Raw genomic sequence first — 21,217 nt, 5'->3', positions numbered from 1 at the left:
ACCTAATCATCATCTAACAGGGAAGGGAGGGAGGAGATACCTAATCATCATCTAACAGGAGAAGGGAAGGGAGAGGAGATACCTAATCATCATCTAACAGGGGAAGGGAGAGGAGATACCTAATCATCATCTAACAGGAGAAGGGAAGGGAGAGGAGATACCTAATCATCATCTAACAGGAGAAGGGAGAGGAGATACCTAATCATCATCTAACAGGGGAAGGGAGAGGAGATACCTAATCATCATCTAACAGGGGAAGGGAGATACCTAATCATCATCTAACAGGGAAGGGAAGGGAGAGGAGATACCTAATCATCATCTAACAGGGGAAGGGAGATACCTAATCATCATCTAACAGGGGAAGGGAAGGGAGAGGAGATACCTAATCATCATCTAACAGGGGAAGGGAAGGGAGGGGAGGAGATACCTAATCATCATCTAACAGGGGAAGGTTAGGGAGAGGAGATACCTAATCATCATCTAACAGGAGAAGGGAAGGGAGAGATACCTAATCATCATCTAACAGGGGAAGGGAAGGAGGAGATACCTAATCATCATCTAACAGGAGAAGGGAAGGAGATACCTAATCATCATCTAACAGGGGAGGGAGATACCTAATCATCATCTAACAGGGGAAGGGAGATACCTAATCATCATCTAACAGGGGAAGGGAAGGGAGAGGAGATACCTAATCATCATCTAACAGGGAAGGGAGATACCTAATCATCATCTAACAGGGAAGGGAAGGGAGAGGAGATACCTAATCATCATCTAACAGGGAAGGGAAGGGAGATACCTAATCATCATCTAACAGGAGAAGGGAAGGGAGAGGAGATACCTAATCATCATCTAACAGGGGAAGGGAGGGAGATACCTAATCATCATCTAACAGGGAAGGGAAGGGAGAGGAGATACCTAATCATCATCTAACAGGAGAAGGGAGAGGAGATACCTAATCATCATCTAACAGGGAAGGGAAGGGAGAGGAGATACCTAATCATCATCTAACAGGGAAGGGAGATAGATACCTAATCATCATCTAACAGGGGAAGGGAGATACCTAATCATCATCTAACAGGGAAGGGAGGGAGATACCTAATCATCATCTAACAGGGGAAGGGGGAGAGGAGATACCTAATCATCATCTAACAGGGGAAGGGAAGGGAGAGGAGATACCTAATCATCATCTAACAGGAAGAAGGGAGAGGAGATACCTAATCATCATCTAACAGGAAGAAGGGAGAGGAGATACCTAATCATCATCTAACAGGGGAAGGTTAGGGAGAGGAGATACCTAATCATCATCTAACAGGGAAGGGAAGGGAGAGGAGATACCTAATCATCATCTAACAGGAGAAGGGAAGGGAGAGGAGATACCTAATCATCATCTAACAGGGGAAGGGAGATACCTAATCATCATCTAACAGGGGAAGGGAAGGGAGAGGAGATACCTAATCATCATCTAACAGGGGAAGGGAGAGGAGATACCTAATCATCATCTAACAGGGGAAGGGAGATACCTAATCATCATCTAACAGGAGAAGGGAAGGGAGAGGAGATACCTAATCATCATCTAACAGGGGAAGGGAGAGGGAGATACCTAATCATCATCTAACAGGGGAAGGGAGGGAGGAGATACCTAATCATCATCTAACAGGGGAAGGGAGATACCTAATCATCATCTAACAGGGGGGAAGGGAGATACCTAATCATCATCTAACAGGAAGGGAAGGGAGAGGAGATACCTAATCATCATCTAACAGGGGGGAAGGGAAGGGGAGAGGAGATACCTAATCATCATCTAACAGGGAAGGGAAGGGAGAGGAGATACCTAATCATCATCTAACAGGGGAAGGGAGATACCTAATCATCATCTAACAGGGGAAGGGAAGGGAGAGGAGATACCTAATCATCATCTAACAGGGGAAGGGGAAGGGAGAGGAGATACCTAATCATCATCTAACAGGGAAGGGAAGGGAGAGGAGATACCTAATCATCATCTAACAGGGAAGGGAGGGAGGGAGATACCTAATCATCATCTAACAGGGGAAGGGAGATACCTAATCATCATCTAACAGGAGAAGGGAAGGGAGAGGAGATACCTAATCATCATCTAACAGGGGAAGGGAGATACCTAATCATCATCTAACAGGGGAAGGGAAGGGAGAGGAGATACCTAATCATCATCTAACAGGAGAAGGGAGATACCTAATCATCATCTAACAGGAGAAGGGAAGGGAGAGGAGATACCTAATCATCATCTAACAGGGGAAGGGAGAGGAGATACCTAATCATCATCTAACAGGAGAAGGGAAGGGAGAGGAGATACCTAATCATCATCTAACAGGGGGGAAATCATCATCTAACAGGGAGAGGAGATACCTAATCATCATCTAACAGGAGGGGAAGGGAGAGGGAGATACCTAATCATCATCTAACAGGAGAAGGGAGGGAGGAGATACCTAATCATCATCTAACAGGGAAGGGAAGGGAGAGGAGATACCTAATCATCATCTAACAGGGAAGGGAAGGGAGAGGAGATACCTAATCATCATCTAACAGGGGAAGGGAAGGGAGAGGAGATACCTAATCATCATCTAACAGGGGAAGGGAGATACCTAATCATCATCTAACAGGGGAAGGGAGATACCTAATCATCATCTAACAGGAGAAGGGAGAGGGAGATACCTAATCATCATCTAACAGGGGAAGGGAGATACCTAATCATCATCTAACAGGGGAAGGGAGATACCTAATCATCATCTAACAGGGGAAGGGAGATACCTAATCATCATCTAACAGGGGAAGGGAGATACCTAATCATCATCTAACAGGAGAAGGGAAGGGAGAGGAGATACCTAATCATCATCTAACAGGAGAAGGGAAGGGAGAGGAGATACCTAATCATCATCTAACAGGGGAAGGGAAGGGAGAGGAGATACCTAATCATCATCTAACAGGGGAAGGGAGATACCTAATCATCATCTAACAGGGGAAGGGAGATACCTAATCATCATCTAACAGGGGAAGGGAGATAGAGGAATCATCATCTAATCTAACAGGGAAGGGAGAGATACCTAATCATCATCTAACAGGGGAAGGGAGAGGAGATACCTAATCATCATCTAACAGGGGAAGGGAGATACCAAATCATCATCTAACAGGAGAAGGGAAGGGAGAGGAGATACCTAATCATCATCTAACAGGAGAAGGGAGAGGAGATACCTAATCATCATCTAACAGGGGAAGGGAAGGGAGAGGAGATACCTAATCATCATCTAACAGGAGAAGGGAGATACCTAATCATCATCTAACAGGGGAAGGGAGATACCTAATCATCATCTAACAGGGGAAGGGAGGGAGGGAGATCTCAATCTAACAGGAGAAGGGAAGGGAGAGGAGATACCTAATCATCATCTAACAGGGGAAGGGAAGGGAGAGGAGATACCTAATCATCATCTAACAGGGGAAGGGAAGGGAGAGGAGATACCTAATCATCATCTAACAGGGGAAGGGAAGGGAGAGGAGATACCTAATCATCATCTAACAGGGGAAGGGAGATACCTAATCATCATCTAACAGGGGAAGGGAGATACCTAATCATCATCTAACAGGGGAAGGGAGAGGAGATACCTAATCATCATCTAACAGGGGAAGGGAAGGGAGAGGAGATACCTAATCATCATCTAACAGGGGAAGGGAAGGGAGAGGAGATACCTAATCATCATCTAACAGGGGAAGGGGGAGAGGAGATACCTAATCATCATCTAACAGGGGAAGGGAAGGGAGAGGAGATACCTAATCATCATCTAACAGGGGAGAAGGGAGATACCTAATCATCATCTAACAGGGGAAGGGAAGGGAGAGGAGATACCTAATCATCATCTAACAGGGGAAGGGAAGGGATACCTAATCATCATCTAACAGGGGAAGGGAAGGGAAGGAGATACCTAATCATCATCTAACAGGGGAAGGGAAGGGAGAGGAGATACCTAATCATCATCTAACAGGGGAAGGGAAGGGAGAGGAGATACCTAATCATCATCTAACAGGGGAAGGGAGAGGAGATACCTAATCATCATCTAACAGGAGAAGGGAGAGGAGATACCTAATCATCATCTAACAGGGGGGAAGGGAGGGAGGGAGATACCTAATCATCATCTAACAGGGGAAGGGAAGGGAGAGGAGATACCTAATCATCATCTAACAGGGGAGAAGGGAAGGGAGAGGAGATACCTAATCATCATCTAACAGGAGAAGGGAGATACCTAATCATCATCTAACAGGGGAAGAAGGGAGAGGAGATACCTAATCATCATCTAACAGGAAGGGAAGGGAAGGGAGGAGAGATACCTAATCATCATCTAACAGGGGAAGGGAGATACCTAATCATCATCTAACAGGGAAGGGAAGGGAGAGGAGATACCTAATCATCATCTAACAGGGAAGGGAGAGATACCTAATCATCATCTAACAGGGAAGGGAAGGGAGAGGAGATACCTAATCATCATCTAACAGGAGAAGGGAGGGAGGGAGATACCTAATCATCATCTAACAGGGAAGGGAAGGGAGATACCTAATCATCATCTAACAGGGGAAGGGAGATACCTAATCATCATCTAACAGGGGAAGGGAAGGGAGAGGAGATACCTAATCATCATCTAACAGGGGAAGGGAGAGGAGATACCTAATCATCATCTAACAGGGGAAGGGAAGGGAGAGGAGATACCTAATCATCATCTAACAGGGGAAGGGAAGGGAGAGGAGATACCTAATCATCATCTAACAGGGGAAGGGAGAGGAGATACCTAATCATCATCTAACAGGGGAAGGGAAGGGAGAGGAGATACCTAATCATCATCTAACAGGAGAAGGGAGATACCTAATCATCATCTAACAGGGGAAGGGAAGGGAGAGGAGATACCTAATCATCATCTAACAGGGGAAGGGAAGGGAGAGGAGATACCTAATCATCATCTAACAGGGGAAGGGAGATACCTAATCATCATCTAACAGGGGAAGGGAGATACCTAATCATCATCTAACAGGGAAGGGAAGGGAGGGAGAGATACCTAATCATCATCTAACAGGGGAAGGGAAGGGAGAGGAGATACCTAATCATCATCTAACAGGGAAGGGAAGGGAGAGGAGATACCTAATCATCATCTAACAGGGGAAGGGAGATACCTAATCATCATCTAACAGGAGAAGGGAAGAGGGAGATACCTAATCATCATCTAACAGGGGAAGGGAAGGGAGAGGAGATACCTAATCATCATCTAACAGGAGAAGGGAGAGGAGATACCTAATCATCATCTAACAGGGGAAGGGAAGGGAGAGGAGATACCTAATCATCATCTAACAGGGGAAGGGAAGGGAGAGGAGATACCTAATCATCATCTAACAGGGGAAGGGAAGGGAGAGGAGATACCTAATCATCATCTAACAGGGGAAGGGGAGATACATCTAATCATCATCTAACAGGAGAAGGGAAGGGAGAGGAGATACCTAATCATCATCTAACAGGGAAGGGAAGGGAGAGGAGATACCATCATCTAACAGGGGAAGGGAGAGAGAGATACCTAATCATCATCTAACAGGGGAAGGGAAGGGAGAGGAGATACCTAATCATCATCTAACAGGGGAAGGGAGGGAGAGGAGATACCTAATCATCATCTAACAGGGGGAAGGGAGGGAAGGGAAGGGAAGGGAGGGAGATACCTAATCATCATCTAACAGGGGAAGGGAAGGGAGAGGAGATACCTAATCATCATCTAACAGGGGAAGGGAGAGGAGATACCTAATCATCATCTAACAGGGGAAGGGAGAGATACCTAATCATCATCTAACAGGGAAGGGAAGGGAGATACCTAATCATCATCTAACAGGGAAGGGAAGGGAGAGGAGATACCTAATCATCATCTAACAGGGAAGGGAGATACCTAATCATCATCTAACAGGAGAAGGGAAGGGAGAGGAGATACCTAATCATCATCTAACAGGGGAAGGGAAGGGAGAGAGATACCTAATCATCATCTAACAGGGGAAGGAGATAAGGGGAAGGGAAGGGAGAGGAGATACCTAATCATCATCTAACAGGGGAAGGGAAGGGAGAGGAGATACCTAATCATCATCTAACAGGGGAAGGGAGAGGAGATACCTAATCATCATCTAACAGGGGAAGGGAAGGGAGAGGAGATACCTAATCATCATCTAACAGGGGAAGGGAAGGGAGAGGAGATACCTAATCATCATCTAACAGGGGAAGGGAAGGGAGAGGAGATACCTAATCATCATCTAACAGGGGAAGGGAGATACCTAATCATCATCTAACAGGGGAAGGGAAGGGAGAGGAGATACCTAATCATCATCTAACAGGAGAAGGGAAGGGAGAGGAGATACCTAATCATCATCTAACAGGGGAAGGGAAGGGAGAGGAGATACCTAATCATCATCTAACAGGAGAAGGAAGGGAGAGGAGATACCTAATCATCATCTAACAGGGGAAGGGAAGGGAGAGGAGATACCTAATCATCATCTAACAGGGGAAGGGAAGGGAGAGGAGATACCTAATCATCATCTAACAGGAGAAGGGAAGGGAGAGGAGATACCTAATCATCATCTAACAGGGGAAGGGAAGGGAGAGGAGATACCTAATCATCATCTAACAGGGGAAGGGAAGGGAGAGGAGATACCTAATCATCATCTAACAGGGGAAGGGAGAGGAGATACCTAATCATCATCTAACAGGGGAAGGGAGAGGAGATACCTAATCATCATCTAACAGGGAAGGGAAGGGAAGGGAGGGAGATACCTAATCATCATCTAACAGGGAAGGGAAGGGAGAGATACCTAATCATCATCTAACAGGGAAGGGAAGGGAGAGGAGATACCTAATCATCATCTAACAGGGGAAGGGAAGGGAGAAGGAGATACCTAATCATCATCTAACAGGGGAAGGGAAGGGAGAGGAGATACCTAATCATCATCTAACAGGGGAAGGGAAGGGAGAGGAGATACCTAATCATCATCTAACAGGGGAAGGGAGAGGAGATACCTAATCATCATCTAACAGGAGAAGGGAGATACCTAATCATCATCTAACAGGGGAAGGGAAGGGAGAGGAGATACCTAATCATCATCTAACAGGGGAAGGGAAGGGAGGGGAGATACCTAATCATCATCTAACAGGAGAAGGGAGATACCTAATCATCATCTAACAGGGGAAGGGAAGGGAGAGGAGATACCTAATCATCATCTAACAGGGGAAGGGAGATACCTAATCATCATCTAACAGGGGAAGGGAGAGGAGATACCTAATCATCATCTAACAGGGGAAGGGAGAGGAGATACCTAATCATCATCTAACAGGGGAAGGGAGAGGAGATACCTAATCATCATCTAACAGGGGAAGGGAGATACCTAATCATCATCTAACAGGGGAAGGGAGATACCTAATCATCATCTAACAGGAGAAGGGAGAGGAGATACCTAATCATCATCTAACAGGGAAGGGAAGGGAGAGGAGATACCTAATCATCATCTAACAGGGGAAGGGAAGGGAGAGGAGATACCTAATCATCATCTAACAGGGGAAGGGAGGAGATACCTAATCATCATCTAACAGGGGAAGGGAAGGGAAATCATCATCTAACAGGGAAGAGGAGATACCTAATCATCATCTAACAGGGGAAGGGAAGGGAGAGGAGATACCTAATCATCATCTAACAGGGAAGGGAGGGAGAGGAGATACCTAATCATCATCTAACAGGAGAAGGGAAGGGAGAGGAGATACCTAATCATCATCTAACAGGAGAAGGGAGATACCTAATCATCATCTAACAGGAGAAGGGAAGGGAGAGGAGATACCTAATCATCATCTAACAGGGGAAGGGAGAGGAGATACCTAATCATCATCTAACAGGAGAAGGGAAGGGAGAGGAGATACCTAATCATCATCTAACAGGAGGAAGGGAGATACCTAATCATCATCTAACAGGAGAAGGGAGAGGAGATACCTAATCATCATCTAACAGGGAAGGAGATACCTAATCATCATCTAACAGGGGAAGGGAAGGGAGAGGAGATACCTAATCATCATCTAACAGGAGAAGGGAAGGGAGAGGAGATACCTAATCATCATCTAACAGGGGAAGGGAGAGGAGATACCTAATCATCATCTAACAGGAGAAGGGAAGGGAGAGGAGATACCTAATCATCATCTAACAGGAGAAGGGAGAGGAGATACCTAATCATCATCTAACAGGAGAAGGGAGAGGAGATACCTAATCATCATCTAACAGGGGAAGGGAGATACCTAATCATCATCTAACAGGGGAAGGGAAGGGAGAGGAGATACCTAATCATCATCTAACAGGGGAAGGGAGATACCTAATCATCATCTAACAGGGGAAGGGAAGGGAGAGGAGATACCTAATCATCATCTAACAGGGGAAGGGAAGGGAGAGGAGATACCTAATCATCATCTAACAGGGGAAGGTTAGGGAGAGGAGATACCTAATCATCATCTAACAGGGAAGGGAGAGGAGATACCTAATCATCATCTAACAGGAGAAGGGAGATACCTAATCATCATCTAACAGGGGAAGGGAAGGGAGAGGAGATACCTAATCATCATCTAACAGGGGAAGGGAGATACCTAATCATCATCTAACAGGGGAAGGGAAGGGAGAGGAGATACCTAATCATCATCTAACAGGAGAAGGGAGATACCTAATCATCATCTAACAGGGAAGGGAAGGGATACCTAATCATCATCTAACAGAAGGAGATACCTAATCATCATCTAACAGGGAAGGGAAGGGAGATACCTAATCATCATCTAACAGGGGAGAAGGGAAGGGAGGAGATACCTAATCATCATCTAACAGGGGAAGGGAGAGGAGATACCTAATCATCATCTAACAGGAGAAGGGAAGGGAGAGGAGATACCTAATCATCATCTAACAGGGGAAGGGAAGGGAGAGGAGATACCTAATCATCATCTAACAGGAGGGAAGGGAGAGGAGATACCTAATCATCATCTAACAGGGGAAGGGAGATACCTAATCATCATCTAACAGGGGAAGGGAAGGGAGAGGAGATACCTAATCATCATCTAACAGGGGAAGGGAGATACCTAATCATCATCTAACAGGGGAAGGGAAGGGAGAGGAGATACCTAATCATCATCTAACAGGAGAAGGGAGAGGAGATACCTAATCATCATCTAACAGGAGAAGGGAGAGGAGATACCTAATCATCATCTAACAGGGGAAGGGAAGGGAGAGGAGATACCTAATCATCATCTAACAGGGGAAGGGAAGGGAGAGGAGATACCTAATCATCATCTAACAGGGGAAGGGAGAGGAGATACCTAATCATCATCTAACAGGGAAGGGAGATACCTAATCATCATCTAACAGGGGAAGGGAGATACCTAATCATCATCTAACAGGGGAAGGGAAGGGAGAGGAGATACCTAATCATCATCTAACAGGGGAAGGGAGATACCTAATCATCATCTAACAGGGGAAGGGAGATACCTAATCATCATCTAACAGGGGAAGGGAAGGGAGAGGAGATACCTAATCATCATCTAACAGGGGAAGGGAGAGGAGATACCTAATCATCATCTAACAGGGGAAGGGAAGGGAGATACCTAATCATCATCTAACAGGGGAAGGGAGAGGAGATACCTAATCATCATCTAACAGGGGAAGGGAGATACCTAATCATCATCTAACAGGAGAAGGGAGAGGAGATACCTAATCATCATCTAACAGGGGAAGGGAAGGGAGAGGAGATACCTAATCATCATCTAACAGGGGAAGGGAAGGGAGAGGAGATACCTAATCATCATCTAACAGGGGAAGGGAGATACCTAATCATCATCTAACAGGGGAAGGGAAGGGAGAGGAGATACCTAATCATCATCTAACAGGGGAAGGGAAGGGAGAGGAGATACCTAATCATCATCTAACAGGGGAAGGGAAGGGAGAGGAGATACCTAATCATCATCTAACAGGGAAGGGAGGGGAGGGAGGGATACCTAATCATCATCTAACAGGAGAAGGGAGATACCTAATCATCATCTAACAGGAGAAGGGAAGGGAGAGGAGATACCTAATCATCATCTAACAGGGGAAGGGAAGGGAGAGGAGATACCTAATCATCATCTAACAGGGGAAGGGAAGGGAGAGGAGATACCTAATCATCATCTAACAGGAGAAGGGAGAGGAGATACCTAATCATCATCTAACAGGAGAAGGGAAGGGAGAGGAGATACCTAATCATCATCTAACAGGAGAAGGGAAGGGAGAGGAGATACCTAATCATCATCTAACAGGAGAAGGGAAGGGAGAGGAGATACCTAATCATCATCTAACAGGGGAAGGGAAGGGAGAGGAGATACCTAATCATCATCTAACAGGAGAAGGGAAGGGAGAGGAGATACCTAATCATCATCTAACAGGGGAAGAAGGGAGAGGAGATACCTAATCATCATCTAACAGGAGAAGGGAAGGGAGAGGAGATACCTAATCATCATCTAACAGGGGGGAAGGGAGATACCTAATCATCATCTAACAGGGGAAGGGAAGGGAGAGGAGATACCTAATCATCATCTAACAGGGGAAGGGAAGGGAGATACCTAATCATCATCTAACAGGGGAAGGGAAGGGAGAGGAGATACCTAATCATCATCTAACAGGAGAAGGGGAGAGGAGATACCTAATCATCATCTAACAGGAGAGGAAGGAGAGGAGATACCTAATCATCATCTAACAGGAGAAGGGAGATACCTAATCATCATCTAACAGGGGAAGGGAGATACCTAATCATCATCTAACAGGGGAAGGGAAGGGAGAGGAGATACCTAATCATCATCTAACAGGGGAAGGGAGATACCTAATCATCATCTAACAGGGGAAGGGAAGGGAGAGGAGATACCTAATCATCATCTAACAGGGGAAGGGAAGGGAGAGGAGATACCTAATCATCATCTAACAGGGGAAGGGAAGGGAGAGGAGATACCTAATCATCATCTAACAGGGAAGGGAAGGGAGAGGAGATACCTAATCATCATCTAACAGGGAAGGGAAGGGAGGGAGATACCTAATCATCATCTAACAGGAGAAGGGAAGGGAGAGGAGATACCTAATCATCATCTAACAGGGGAAGGGAGAGAGGAGATACCTAATCATCATCTAACAGGGAAGGGAAGGGAGAGGGAGAAGGAGATACCTAATCATCATCTAACAGGAGAAGGGAGATACCTAATCATCATCTAACAGGAGAAGGGAAGGAGAGGAGATACCTAATCATCATCTAACAGGGAAGAAGGGAGAGGAGATACCTAATCATCATCTAACAGGAGAAGGGAAGGGAGAGGAGATACCTAATCATCATCTAACAGGAGAAGGGAGAGGAGATACCTAATCATCATCTAACAGGAGAAGGGAAGGGAGAGGAGATACCTAATCATCATCTAACAGGGGAAGGGAGATACCTAATCATCATCTAACAGGGGAAGGGAGATACCTAATCATCATCTAACAGGGGAAGGGAGATACCTAATCATCATCTAACAGGGGAAGGGAAGGGAGAGGAGATACCTAATCATCATCTAACAGGAGAAGGGAGAGGAGATACCTAATCATCATCTAACAGGAGAAGGGAGAGGAGATACCTAATCATCATCTAACAGGGGAAGGGAGATACCTAATCATCATCTAACAGGGGAAGGGAGATACCTAATCATCTAACAGGAGAAGGGAGAGGAGATACCTAATCATCATCTAACAGGGGAAGGGAGATACCTAATCATCATCTAACAGGGGAAGGGAAGGGAGAGGAGATACCTAATCATCATCTAACAGGGGAAGGGAGATACCTAATCATCATCTAACAGGGGAAGGGAGATACCTAATCATCATCTAACAGGGGAAGGGAGATACCTAATCATCATCTAACAGGGGAAGGGAAGGGAGAGGAGATACCTAATCATCATCTAACAGGGGAAGGGAAGGGAGAGGAGATACCTAATCATCATCTAACAGGGAAGGGAAGGGAGAGGAGATACCTAATCATCATCTAACAGGGGAAGGGAAGGGAGAGGAGATACCTAATCATCATCTAACAGGAGAAGGGAAGGGAGAGGAGATACCTAATCATCATCTAACAGGGGAAGGTTAGGGAGAGGAGATACCTAATCATCATCTAACAGGGGAAGGGAGAGGAGATACCTAATCATCATCTAACAGGGGAACGGAGATACCTAATCATCATCTAACAGGAGAAGGGAAGGGAGAGGAGATACCTAATCGTCATCTAACAGGGGAAGGGAAGGGAGAGGAGATACCTAATCATCATCTAACAGGGGAAGGGAAGGGAGAGGAGATACCTAATCATCATCTAACAGGGGAAGGGAAGGGAGAGGAGATACCTAATCATCATCTAACAGGAGAAGGGAGAGGAGATACCTAATCATCATCTAACAGGGGAAGGGAAGGGAGAGGAGATACCTAATCATCATCTAACAGGGGAAGGGAGATACCTAATCATCATCTAACAGGGGAAGGGAGAGGAGATACCTAATCATCATCTAACAGGGGAAGGGAGATACCTAATCATCATCTAACAGGGGAAGGGAAGGGAGAGGAGATACCTAATCATCATCTAACAGGGGAAGGGAAGGGAGAGGAGATACCTAATCATCATCTAACAGGGGAAGGGAAGGGAGAGGAGATACCTAATCATCATCTAACAGGGGAAGGGAAGGGAGAGGAGATACCTAATCATCATCTAACAGGGGAAGGGAGAGGAGATACCTAATCATCATCTAACAGGGGAAGGGAGATACCTAATCATCATCTAACAGGAGAAGGGAAGGGAGAGGAGATACCTAATCATCATCTAACAGGGAAGGGAAGGGAGAGGAGATACCTAATCATCATCTAACAGGGGAAGGGAGATACCTAATCATCATCTAACAGGGGAAGGGAAGGGAGAGGAGATACCTAATCATCATCTAACAGGGGAAGGGAAGGGAGAGGAGATACCTAATCATCATCTAACAGGGGAAGGGAAGGGAGAGGAGATACCTAATCATCATCTAACAGGGGAAGGGAAGGGAGAGGAGATACCTAATCATCATCTAACAGGGGAAGGGAGAGGAATCATCATCTAATCATCATCTAACAGGGAAGGGAGAGATACCTAATCATCATCTAACAGGAGAAGGGAAGGGAGAGGAGATACCTAATCATCATCTAACAGGGGAAGGGAGATACCTAATCATCATCTAACAGGAGAAGGGAGATAACTAATCATCATCTAACAGGAGAAGGGAGATAACTAATCATCATCTAACAGGAGAAGGGAGAGGAGATACCTAATCATCATCTAACAGGAGAAGGGAGAGGAGATACCTAATCATCATCTAACAGGGGAAGGGAAGGGAGAGGAGATACCTAATCATCATCTAACAGGGGAAGGGAGATACCTAATCATCATCTAACAGGAGAAGGGAGATAACTAATCATCATCTAACAGGAGAAGGGAGATAACTAATCATCATCTAACAGGAGAAGTGAGAGGAGATACCTAATCATCATCTAACAGGAGAAGGGAGATACCTAATCATCATCTAACAGGAGAAGGGAGAGGAGATACCTAATCATCATCTAACAGGAGAAGGGAGAGGAGATACCTAATCATCATCTAACAGGAGAAGGGAAGGGAGAGGAGATACCTAATCATCATCTAACAGGGGAAGGGAGAGGAGATACCTAATCATCATCTAACAGGGGAAGAAGGGAGAGGAGATACCTAATCATCATCTAACAGGGGAAGGGAGAGGAGATACCTAATCATCATCTAACAGGAGAAGGGAGAGGAGATACCTAATCATCATCTAACAGGAGAAGGGAAGGGAGAGGAGATACCTAATCATCATCTAACAGGAGAAGGGAGAGGAGATACCTAATCATCATCTAACAGGAGAAGGGAGAGGAGATACCTAATCATCATCTAACAGGGGAAGGGAGAGGAGATACCTAATCATCATCTAACAGGAGAAGGGAGATACCTAATCATCATCTAACAGGGGAAGTTCTTAATAACTATACCACTGTGTTTTATATATTTATTATCTTACCCTGAGTCCATAACAACTATACCACTGTGTTTTATATATTTATCTTACCCTGAGTTCTTAATAACTGTGTTTTATATATTTATTATCTTACCCTGTGTCCATAACAACTATACCACTGTGTTTTATATATTTATCTTACCCTGAGTTCTTAATAACTGTGTTTTATATATTTATTATCTTACCCTGAGTCCATAACAACTATACATACCACTGTGTTTTTATACATTTATTAAAATGTTTTTGTTTTGTCAAACCTGTAGTGTTCATCATATTAACATGGCAGGTCAGAGTTAACCCTTACAGAGCATAGGTCCGTTTTTTGTTGTTGTTGCAATACACAAACATATATTTCTCATACAAATGCAAGATACCAAAACAGAAAGCTAATTTGATCCTCTCTGAAGCAGCACTGAAACAGACTGTCCCTGACACAGACTTCAGGTCCTGCACGGCCTAGATCCACTGCACCCTGCGTCTGCTGGCATGTAGCTACAACACGCAGCCCAGCCCCACACACGTTGCAAACACACGCCAACACATCCATAGTCCACATGGTACAGATTCACAAGACAGGGAAAACAGTTCCAGCATGATTCAGAAGGTTTGCTTTAAAAAAGAGTTGGATTCTGACCAGACAGAATTGTGGGAATCAGAGTTTCTCTGTTGAAAGAGAGGTGTTGTTGTTCGTCCATTTCTGAACAGATGCATCCTGCTTCTCTTGATTGTAGTCCCAGAATCCCAGTGTTCTCTGGTGATTGTAGTCCCAGAATCCCAGTGTTCTCTGGTGATTGTAGTCCCAGAATCCCAGTGTTCTCTGGTGATTGTAGTCCCAGAATCCCAGTGTTCTCTGGTGATTGTAGTCCCAGAATCCCAGTGTTCTCTGGTGATTGTAGTCCCAGAATCCCAGTGTTCTCTGGTGATTGTAGTCCCAGAATCCCAGTGTTCTCTGGTGATTGTAGTCCCAGAATCCCAGTCCTTTCTGGTGATTGTAGTCCCCCCAGTCCTGTCTGGTGATTGTAGTCCCAGTCCTGTCAGAAGATTGTACTCCCAGTCCTGTCTGGTGATTGTAGTCCCAGTCCTGTCTGGTGATTGTAGTCCCCCCCAGTCCTGTCTGGTGATTGTAGTCCCCCCCAGTCCTGTCTGGTGATTGTAGTCCCCCCAGTCCTGTCTGGTGATTGTAGTCCCCCCAGTCCTGTCTGGTGATTGTAGTCCCCCCCAGTCCTGTCTGGTGATTGTAGTCCCAGTCCTGTCTGGTGATTGTAGTCCCCCCCAGTCCTGTCTGGTGATTGTCGTCCCCCCCAGTCCTGTCTGGTGATTGTCGTCCCCCCAGTCCTGTCTGGTGATTGTCGTCTCCCCCAGTCCTGTCTGGTGATTGTCGTCTCCCCCAGTCCTGTCTGGTGATTGTAGTATCCCCCAGTCCTGTCTGGTGATTGTAGTCCCCCCCAGTCCTGTCTGGTGATTGTAGTCCCCCCCAGTCCTGTCTGGTGATTGTAGTCCCCCAGTCCTGTCTGGTGATTGTAGTCCCCCCCAGTCCTGTCTGGTGATTGTCGTCCCAGTCCTGTCTGGTGATTGTAGTCCCAGTCCTGTCAGGTGATTGTAGTCCCCCCAGTCCTGTCTGGTGATTGTAGTCCCCCCAGTCCTGTCTGGTGATTGTAGCCCCAGTCCTGTCTGGTGATTCTAGCCCCCCCCAGTCCTGTCTGGTGATTGTAGTCCCCCCCCAGTCCTGTCTGGTGATTGTAGTCCCCCAGTCCTGTCTGGTGATTGTAGTCCCAGTCCTGTCTGGTGATTGTAGTCCCAGTCCTGTCTGGTGATTGTTGTCCCCCCCAGTCCTGTCTGGTGATTGTAGTCCCCCAGTCCTGTCTGGTGATTGTAGTCCCCCAGTCCTGTCTGGTGATTGTAGTCCCAGTCCTGTCTGGTGATTGTAGTCCCCCAGTCCTGTCTGGTGATTGTAGTCCCAGTCCTGTCTGGTGATTGTCCCCCCCCCAGTCCTGTCTGGTGATTGTAGTCCCCCCAGTCCTGTCTGGTGATTGTAGTCCCCCAGTCCTGTCAGGTGATTGTAGTCCCAGTCCTGTCTGGTGATTGTAGTCCCAGTCCTGTCTGGTGATTGTAGTCCCCCCCAGTCCTGTCTGGTGATTGTAGTCCCCCCCAGTCCTGTCTGGTGATTGTAGTCCCAGTCCTGTCAGGTGATTGTCCCCCCCCAGTCCTGTCTGGTGATTGTAGTCCCCCCAGTCCTGTCTGGTGATTGTAGTCCCCCAGTCCTGTCTGGTGATTGTAGTCCCCCAGTCCTATCTGGTGATTGTAGTCCCCCAGTCCTGTCTGGTGATTGTAGTCCCAGTCCTGTCTGGTGATTGTAGTCCCAGTCCTGTCTGGTGATTGTAGTCCCAGTCCTGTCTGGTGATTGTAGTCCCCCCCAGTCCTGTCTGGTGATTGTCGTCGTCCCCAGTCATGTCTGGTGATTGTAGTCCCCCCAGTCCTGTCTGGTGATTGTAGTCCCCCCAGTCCTGTCTGGTGATTGTCCCCCCAGTCCTGTCTGGTGATTGTAGTCCCCCCAGTCCTGTCTGGTGATTGTAGTCCCAGTCCTGTCTGGTGATTGTAGTCCCAGTCCTGTCTGGTGATTGTAGTCCCAGTCCTGTCTGGTGATTGTAGTCCCCCAGTCCTGTCTGGTGATTGTAGTCCCCCCAGTCCTGTCTGGTGATTGTAGTCCCCCCAGTCCTGTCTGGTGATTGTAGTCCCAGAGTCCCAGTAAACAGAGAAAGCCCACAGACATTACAACTGTGGGTAGTACTTCAGCTGTTTGATTTAAGAAGAGGGTTGTCGTCCGATAGATTCCTCGACTAAATAGACTGTTTACAGACTGAATAAAATGTTGAGTTGGTGTCCATTTATAAGTGCAACACAGAGATTATATTAAAAATTTTAAACAAGAAAACAACAGAAGTGTTAAAAACATAATGAAAGCACCTAAAAGCTGTATCCTATTGCACAATTTAAATCATGATACAAAATCAAAAATGAACAGAGCATGAAAAAAGTGAAAGTGGATAATTGTGTCTTTAAGGCCATAGTCAGTCATGTCTGGAGCAAAGTCCTTATGGTGCTGAAAGACAGAGCAAATACTATGACTGTTCCAGAGCAGCCTCCCTCATGGTCACAGGCTGAGATTTCAACTGGAGAAGACCCCATTATACACATAGACAAATTAAACCACAGGGAAGAGATTGCTGCATAGCTGGATTCAACTTAAAGCAATGTCATGAGACAGAAACGGGACTGGACACAACCAACTGCTGTTACAACACTGCTTCCTCCTGCTGTCATAACAACACTACTGTCTGTGTTGTCCCTCTGAAGGTCAGAGTTCAGAGGCGGGTGTCGCTGGGTTCAGAGGTCAGATAGACAGCGGAGCTGGACTTGGGCCGGGCCTGACCTTCTCCCCTGTTGTTGTTCACCTCTGACCCCCTGGTATCTGTGGAGATGACCCAGGTGGCGGGTCGCCAGCGCTTCAGGGAGTACGGTGTCTTCACACGCTTCTTAATCTTGTCCCCTGTTCCCTGGTTCTGGACCAAGGCCTCCCCTGGAACACAAACACAGGGTTAAGGTCAGGGGGTAAGGGTTAAGGTCAGGGGGTCAGGGTCAGGCTGTGAGGGGTAGGGTCAGGCTGTGAGGGTCAGGCTGTGAGGGTCAGGGTGTGAGGGTCAGGCTGTGAGGGTTAGGCTGTGAGGGTCAGGCTGTGAGGGTCAGGGTGTGAGGGTCAGGGTGTGAGGGTCAGGGTGTGAGGGTTCGGGTCAGGCTGTGAGGGTTAGGGTCAGGCTGTGAGGGGTAGGGTCAGGCTGTGAGGGTTCGGGTCAGGCTGTGAGGGGTAGGGTCAGGCTGTGAGGGTAGGGTCAGGCTGTGAGGGTAGGGTCAGGCTGTGAGGGTTCGGGTCAGGCTGTGAGGGGTAGGGTCAGGCTGTGAGGGGTAGGGTCAGGCTGTGAGGGGTAGGGTCAGGGTGTGAGGGGTAGGGTCAGGCTGTGAGGGGTAGGGTCAGGCTGTGAGGGGTAGGGTCAGGCTGTGAGGGGTAGGGTCAGGCTGTGAGGGGTAGGGTCAGGCTGTGAGGGGTAGGGTCAGGCTGTGAGGGGTAGGGTCAGGCTGTGAGGGGTAGGGTCAGGCTGTGAGGGGTAGGGTCAGGCTGTGAGGGGTAGGGTCAGGCTGTGAGGGGTAGGGTCAGGCTGTGAGGGGTAGGGTCAGGCTGTGAGGGGTAGGGTCAGGCTGTGAGGGGTAGGGTCAGGCTGTGAGGGGTAGGGTCAGGCTGTCAGGCTGTGAGGGGTAGGGTCAGGCTGTGAGGGGTAGGGTCAGGCTGTGAGGGGTAGGGTCAGGCTGTGAGGGGTAGGGTCAGGCTGTGAGGGGTAGGGTCAGGCTGTGAGGGGTAGGGTCAGGCTGTGAGGGGTAGGGTCAGGCTGTGAGGGGTAGGGTCAGGCTGTGAGGGGTCAGGCTGTGAGGGTAGGGTCAGGCTGTGAGGGGTAGGGTCAGGCTGTGAGGGGTAGGGTCAGGCTGTGAGGGGTAGGGTCAGGCTGTGAGGGTTCGGGTCAGGCTGTGAGGGGTAGGGTCAGGCTGTGAGGGGTAGGGTCAGGCTGTGAGGGGTAGGGTCAGAGGCTGTGAGGGTTCGGGTCAGGCTGTGAGGGTTCGGGTCAGGCTGTGAGGGGTAGGGTCAGGCTGTGAGGGTTAGGGTCAGGCTGTGAGGGGTAGGGTCAGGCTGTGAGGGGTAGGGTCAGGCTGTGAGGGTCAGGCTGTAGGGTCAGGCTGTGAGGGGTAGGGTCAGGCTGTGAGGGTTAGGGTCAGGCTGTGAGGGGTAGGGTCAGGCTGTGAGGGGTAGGGTCAGGCTGTGAGGGGTAGGGTCAGGCTGTGAGGGTGCTCTGCTCACCTAGTGAGACCAGGTCTCTGGTGGTGAAGGACAGGTCCAGGGAGTTGGGTCTCTCCGGCCGCCGGCCTCCTTTAGGCTGCCTGAGTAGGGCTTCACCTCTCATGGGCACAGGGTTGGGGTCAGGTCCAGACAAGCAACCAGACACAGAACTCTCCCCCAGGGAACAGGGAGTCTCTCCACTGGTACTTCCTCCTGCTCCCTCCTCCTCTTCCTCTCCTCCTCCATCACTCTCCCCCTCTCCCTCCCCCAGTACCAGTCCGTTGCTGTTGTTGTTGTTGTTGTTGGGCCGTGCGTTAGAGGAGTGGACATCTGGTTGTCCTGTCTCTCTGCTCAGCAGGGGTTGGTGTTCATCTGGGCTGGCAGTGATCAGCCCCAGCTGGCCGTCCTCAGAGCTCTGGGGGTTCGTGCTCCGAGTTAGAGTGAGCCCCACCGTGCTGCTGGCGCCCCCTGCTGGCAAGGACCCGGCCGCGTGCCCGTTCACAGAGAGGTCCCGTAGGACCAGCAGGTTGTTGGTGGCGCTGACCCGGTGAGGCTGGGAGACGGCGGTGACGTTGGACACGCCGTTGGTCTTAGCTCCGCCCTCTACCTGTCGTAGGTTGGACTTGCCACGGCGACCGAATTTAAACCTCAGAGAGGATGAGTCTTTCTTAGGCGGCTTGGTGCGGAGCAACAGGCTGGAGGGTCGTTTGGGGAGGTTTTGCTGCTTGGGGAGAGGGAACACGGTGGGGGGAGACGCCTCGGCAGCCATCTTGATGAAGGGGAAGAGCAGGGAGGAGGAGGCGGGGCTCAGCAGGTCCGGAGAACAGAACTGTTTCTGGCTGTGTTCCATCAGGTTCTCATCAGAACTCTCCTTCAGGTTCTTATCCACCTCCCTGGGGTCCAGCTTGGTGGTCTCCAGATCCTCCTGGGTCAGGGTCAGGTGGAGGTTAGGGTTGGGGTCATGACCCTGGCTGGACTCTGAGATGAAGGTCATGGTGGTGAGGGAAGAGGAGGTTCCAGCGGAGGGGTTGCCGGGGAGACGGGCGTGAGCCGCCTGCTGCCGCTCGTAGTTTATAGAGTTCCTGTTCCTCTCTCCAGCCACACCTCCATCTCTCGTCCGGCCATTCAAAGCGGAGGGGGCGTCGCTGTGTGTGCTCTTGGCCGTGCCGTCCTGCTCCTCGATGTAGGACGAGGCAGGGTCAGGGCCGGACTGTGGCCCCATGCGGTTTCTGTTGGGGCCACAGACACGTTAACAACACAACAGGTACTTATCACCAAGGAGGACTACAAGGTGTGTGTGTGTGTGTCGTTGTGCAGTGCAGTTGGTATGAGTAGGTATGAGTGTAAGGTTAGGGTGTGTGTGTGTGTCGTTATTCAGTGCAGTGCAGCTGGTATGAGTATAAGGTTAGGGTGTGTGTGTCGTTATGCAGTGCAGCTGGTATGAGTAGGTATGAGTGTAAGGTTAGGGTGTGTGTGTCGTTGTGCAGTGCAGTTGGTATGAGTAGGTATGAGTGTAAGGTTAGGGTGTGTGTGTCGTTGTGCAGTGCAGTGCAGTTGGTATGAGTAGGTATGAGTGTAAGGTTAGGGTGTGTGTGTGTCATTATGCAGTGCAGTGCAGCTGGTATGAGTAGGTATGAGTGTAAGGTTAGGGTGTGTGTGTGTGTGTGTCGTTATGCAGTGCAGTGCAGCTGGTATGAGTATAAGGTTAGGGTGTGTGTGTGTGTGTGTGTGTGTGTGTGTGTGTGTGTGTGTGTGTGTCGTTGTGCAGTGCAGTTGGTATGAGTAGGTATGAGTGTAAGGTTAGGGTGTGTGTGTGTGTGTCATTATGCAGTGCAGTGCAGCTGGTATGAGTAGGTATGAGTGTAAGGTTAGGGTGTGTGTGTGTCGTTATGCAGTGCAGCTGGTATGAGTAGGTATGAGTGTAAGGTTAGGGTGTGTGTGTGTGTGTTGTTATGCAGTGCAGTTGGTATGAGTAGGTATGAGTGTAAGGTTAGGGTGTGTGTGTGTGTGTTGTTATGCAGTGCAGTTGGTATGAGTAGGTATGAGTGTAAGGTTAGGGTGTGTGTGTGTGTTGTTATGCAGTGCAGTTGGTATGAGTAGGTATGAGTGTAAGGTTAGGGTGTGTGTGTGTCGTTATGCAGTGCAGTGCAGCTGTTATGAGTAGGTATGAGTGTAAGGTT

At 48.3% G+C, this 21,217-nt stretch overlaps 1 protein-coding gene across 1 annotated transcript in view; it reads right to left on the bottom strand.

The window, feature by feature from the left end:
* Positions 1–16,359: 16,359 nt before the first annotated feature.
* bmpr2b (bone morphogenetic protein receptor, type II b (serine/threonine kinase)) overlaps positions 16,360–21,217 on the bottom strand; it is a 69,020-nt gene continuing 64,162 nt past the window's right edge. The window contains exons 12-13 of the mRNA XM_064964071.1: positions 19,059–20,266; positions 16,360–17,732 (exon numbers count right to left, since the gene is read on the bottom strand). Coding sequence (XP_064820143.1) covers positions 17,518–17,732; positions 19,059–20,266 — 1,423 coding nt within the window. The 3' untranslated portion in view covers positions 16,360–17,517. The remainder of the gene's footprint in view (positions 17,733–19,058; positions 20,267–21,217) is intronic.

Source organism: Oncorhynchus masou, unplaced genomic scaffold (genome assembly GCF_036934945.1).
Source record: "Oncorhynchus masou masou isolate Uvic2021 unplaced genomic scaffold, UVic_Omas_1.1 unplaced_scaffold_903, whole genome shotgun sequence".
Lineage (NCBI taxonomy): Eukaryota > Metazoa > Chordata > Actinopteri > Salmoniformes > Salmonidae > Oncorhynchus > Oncorhynchus masou.
Note: the sequence above shows the minus strand (reverse complement) of the source record. Positions and strands in the feature narration are given on the sequence as shown.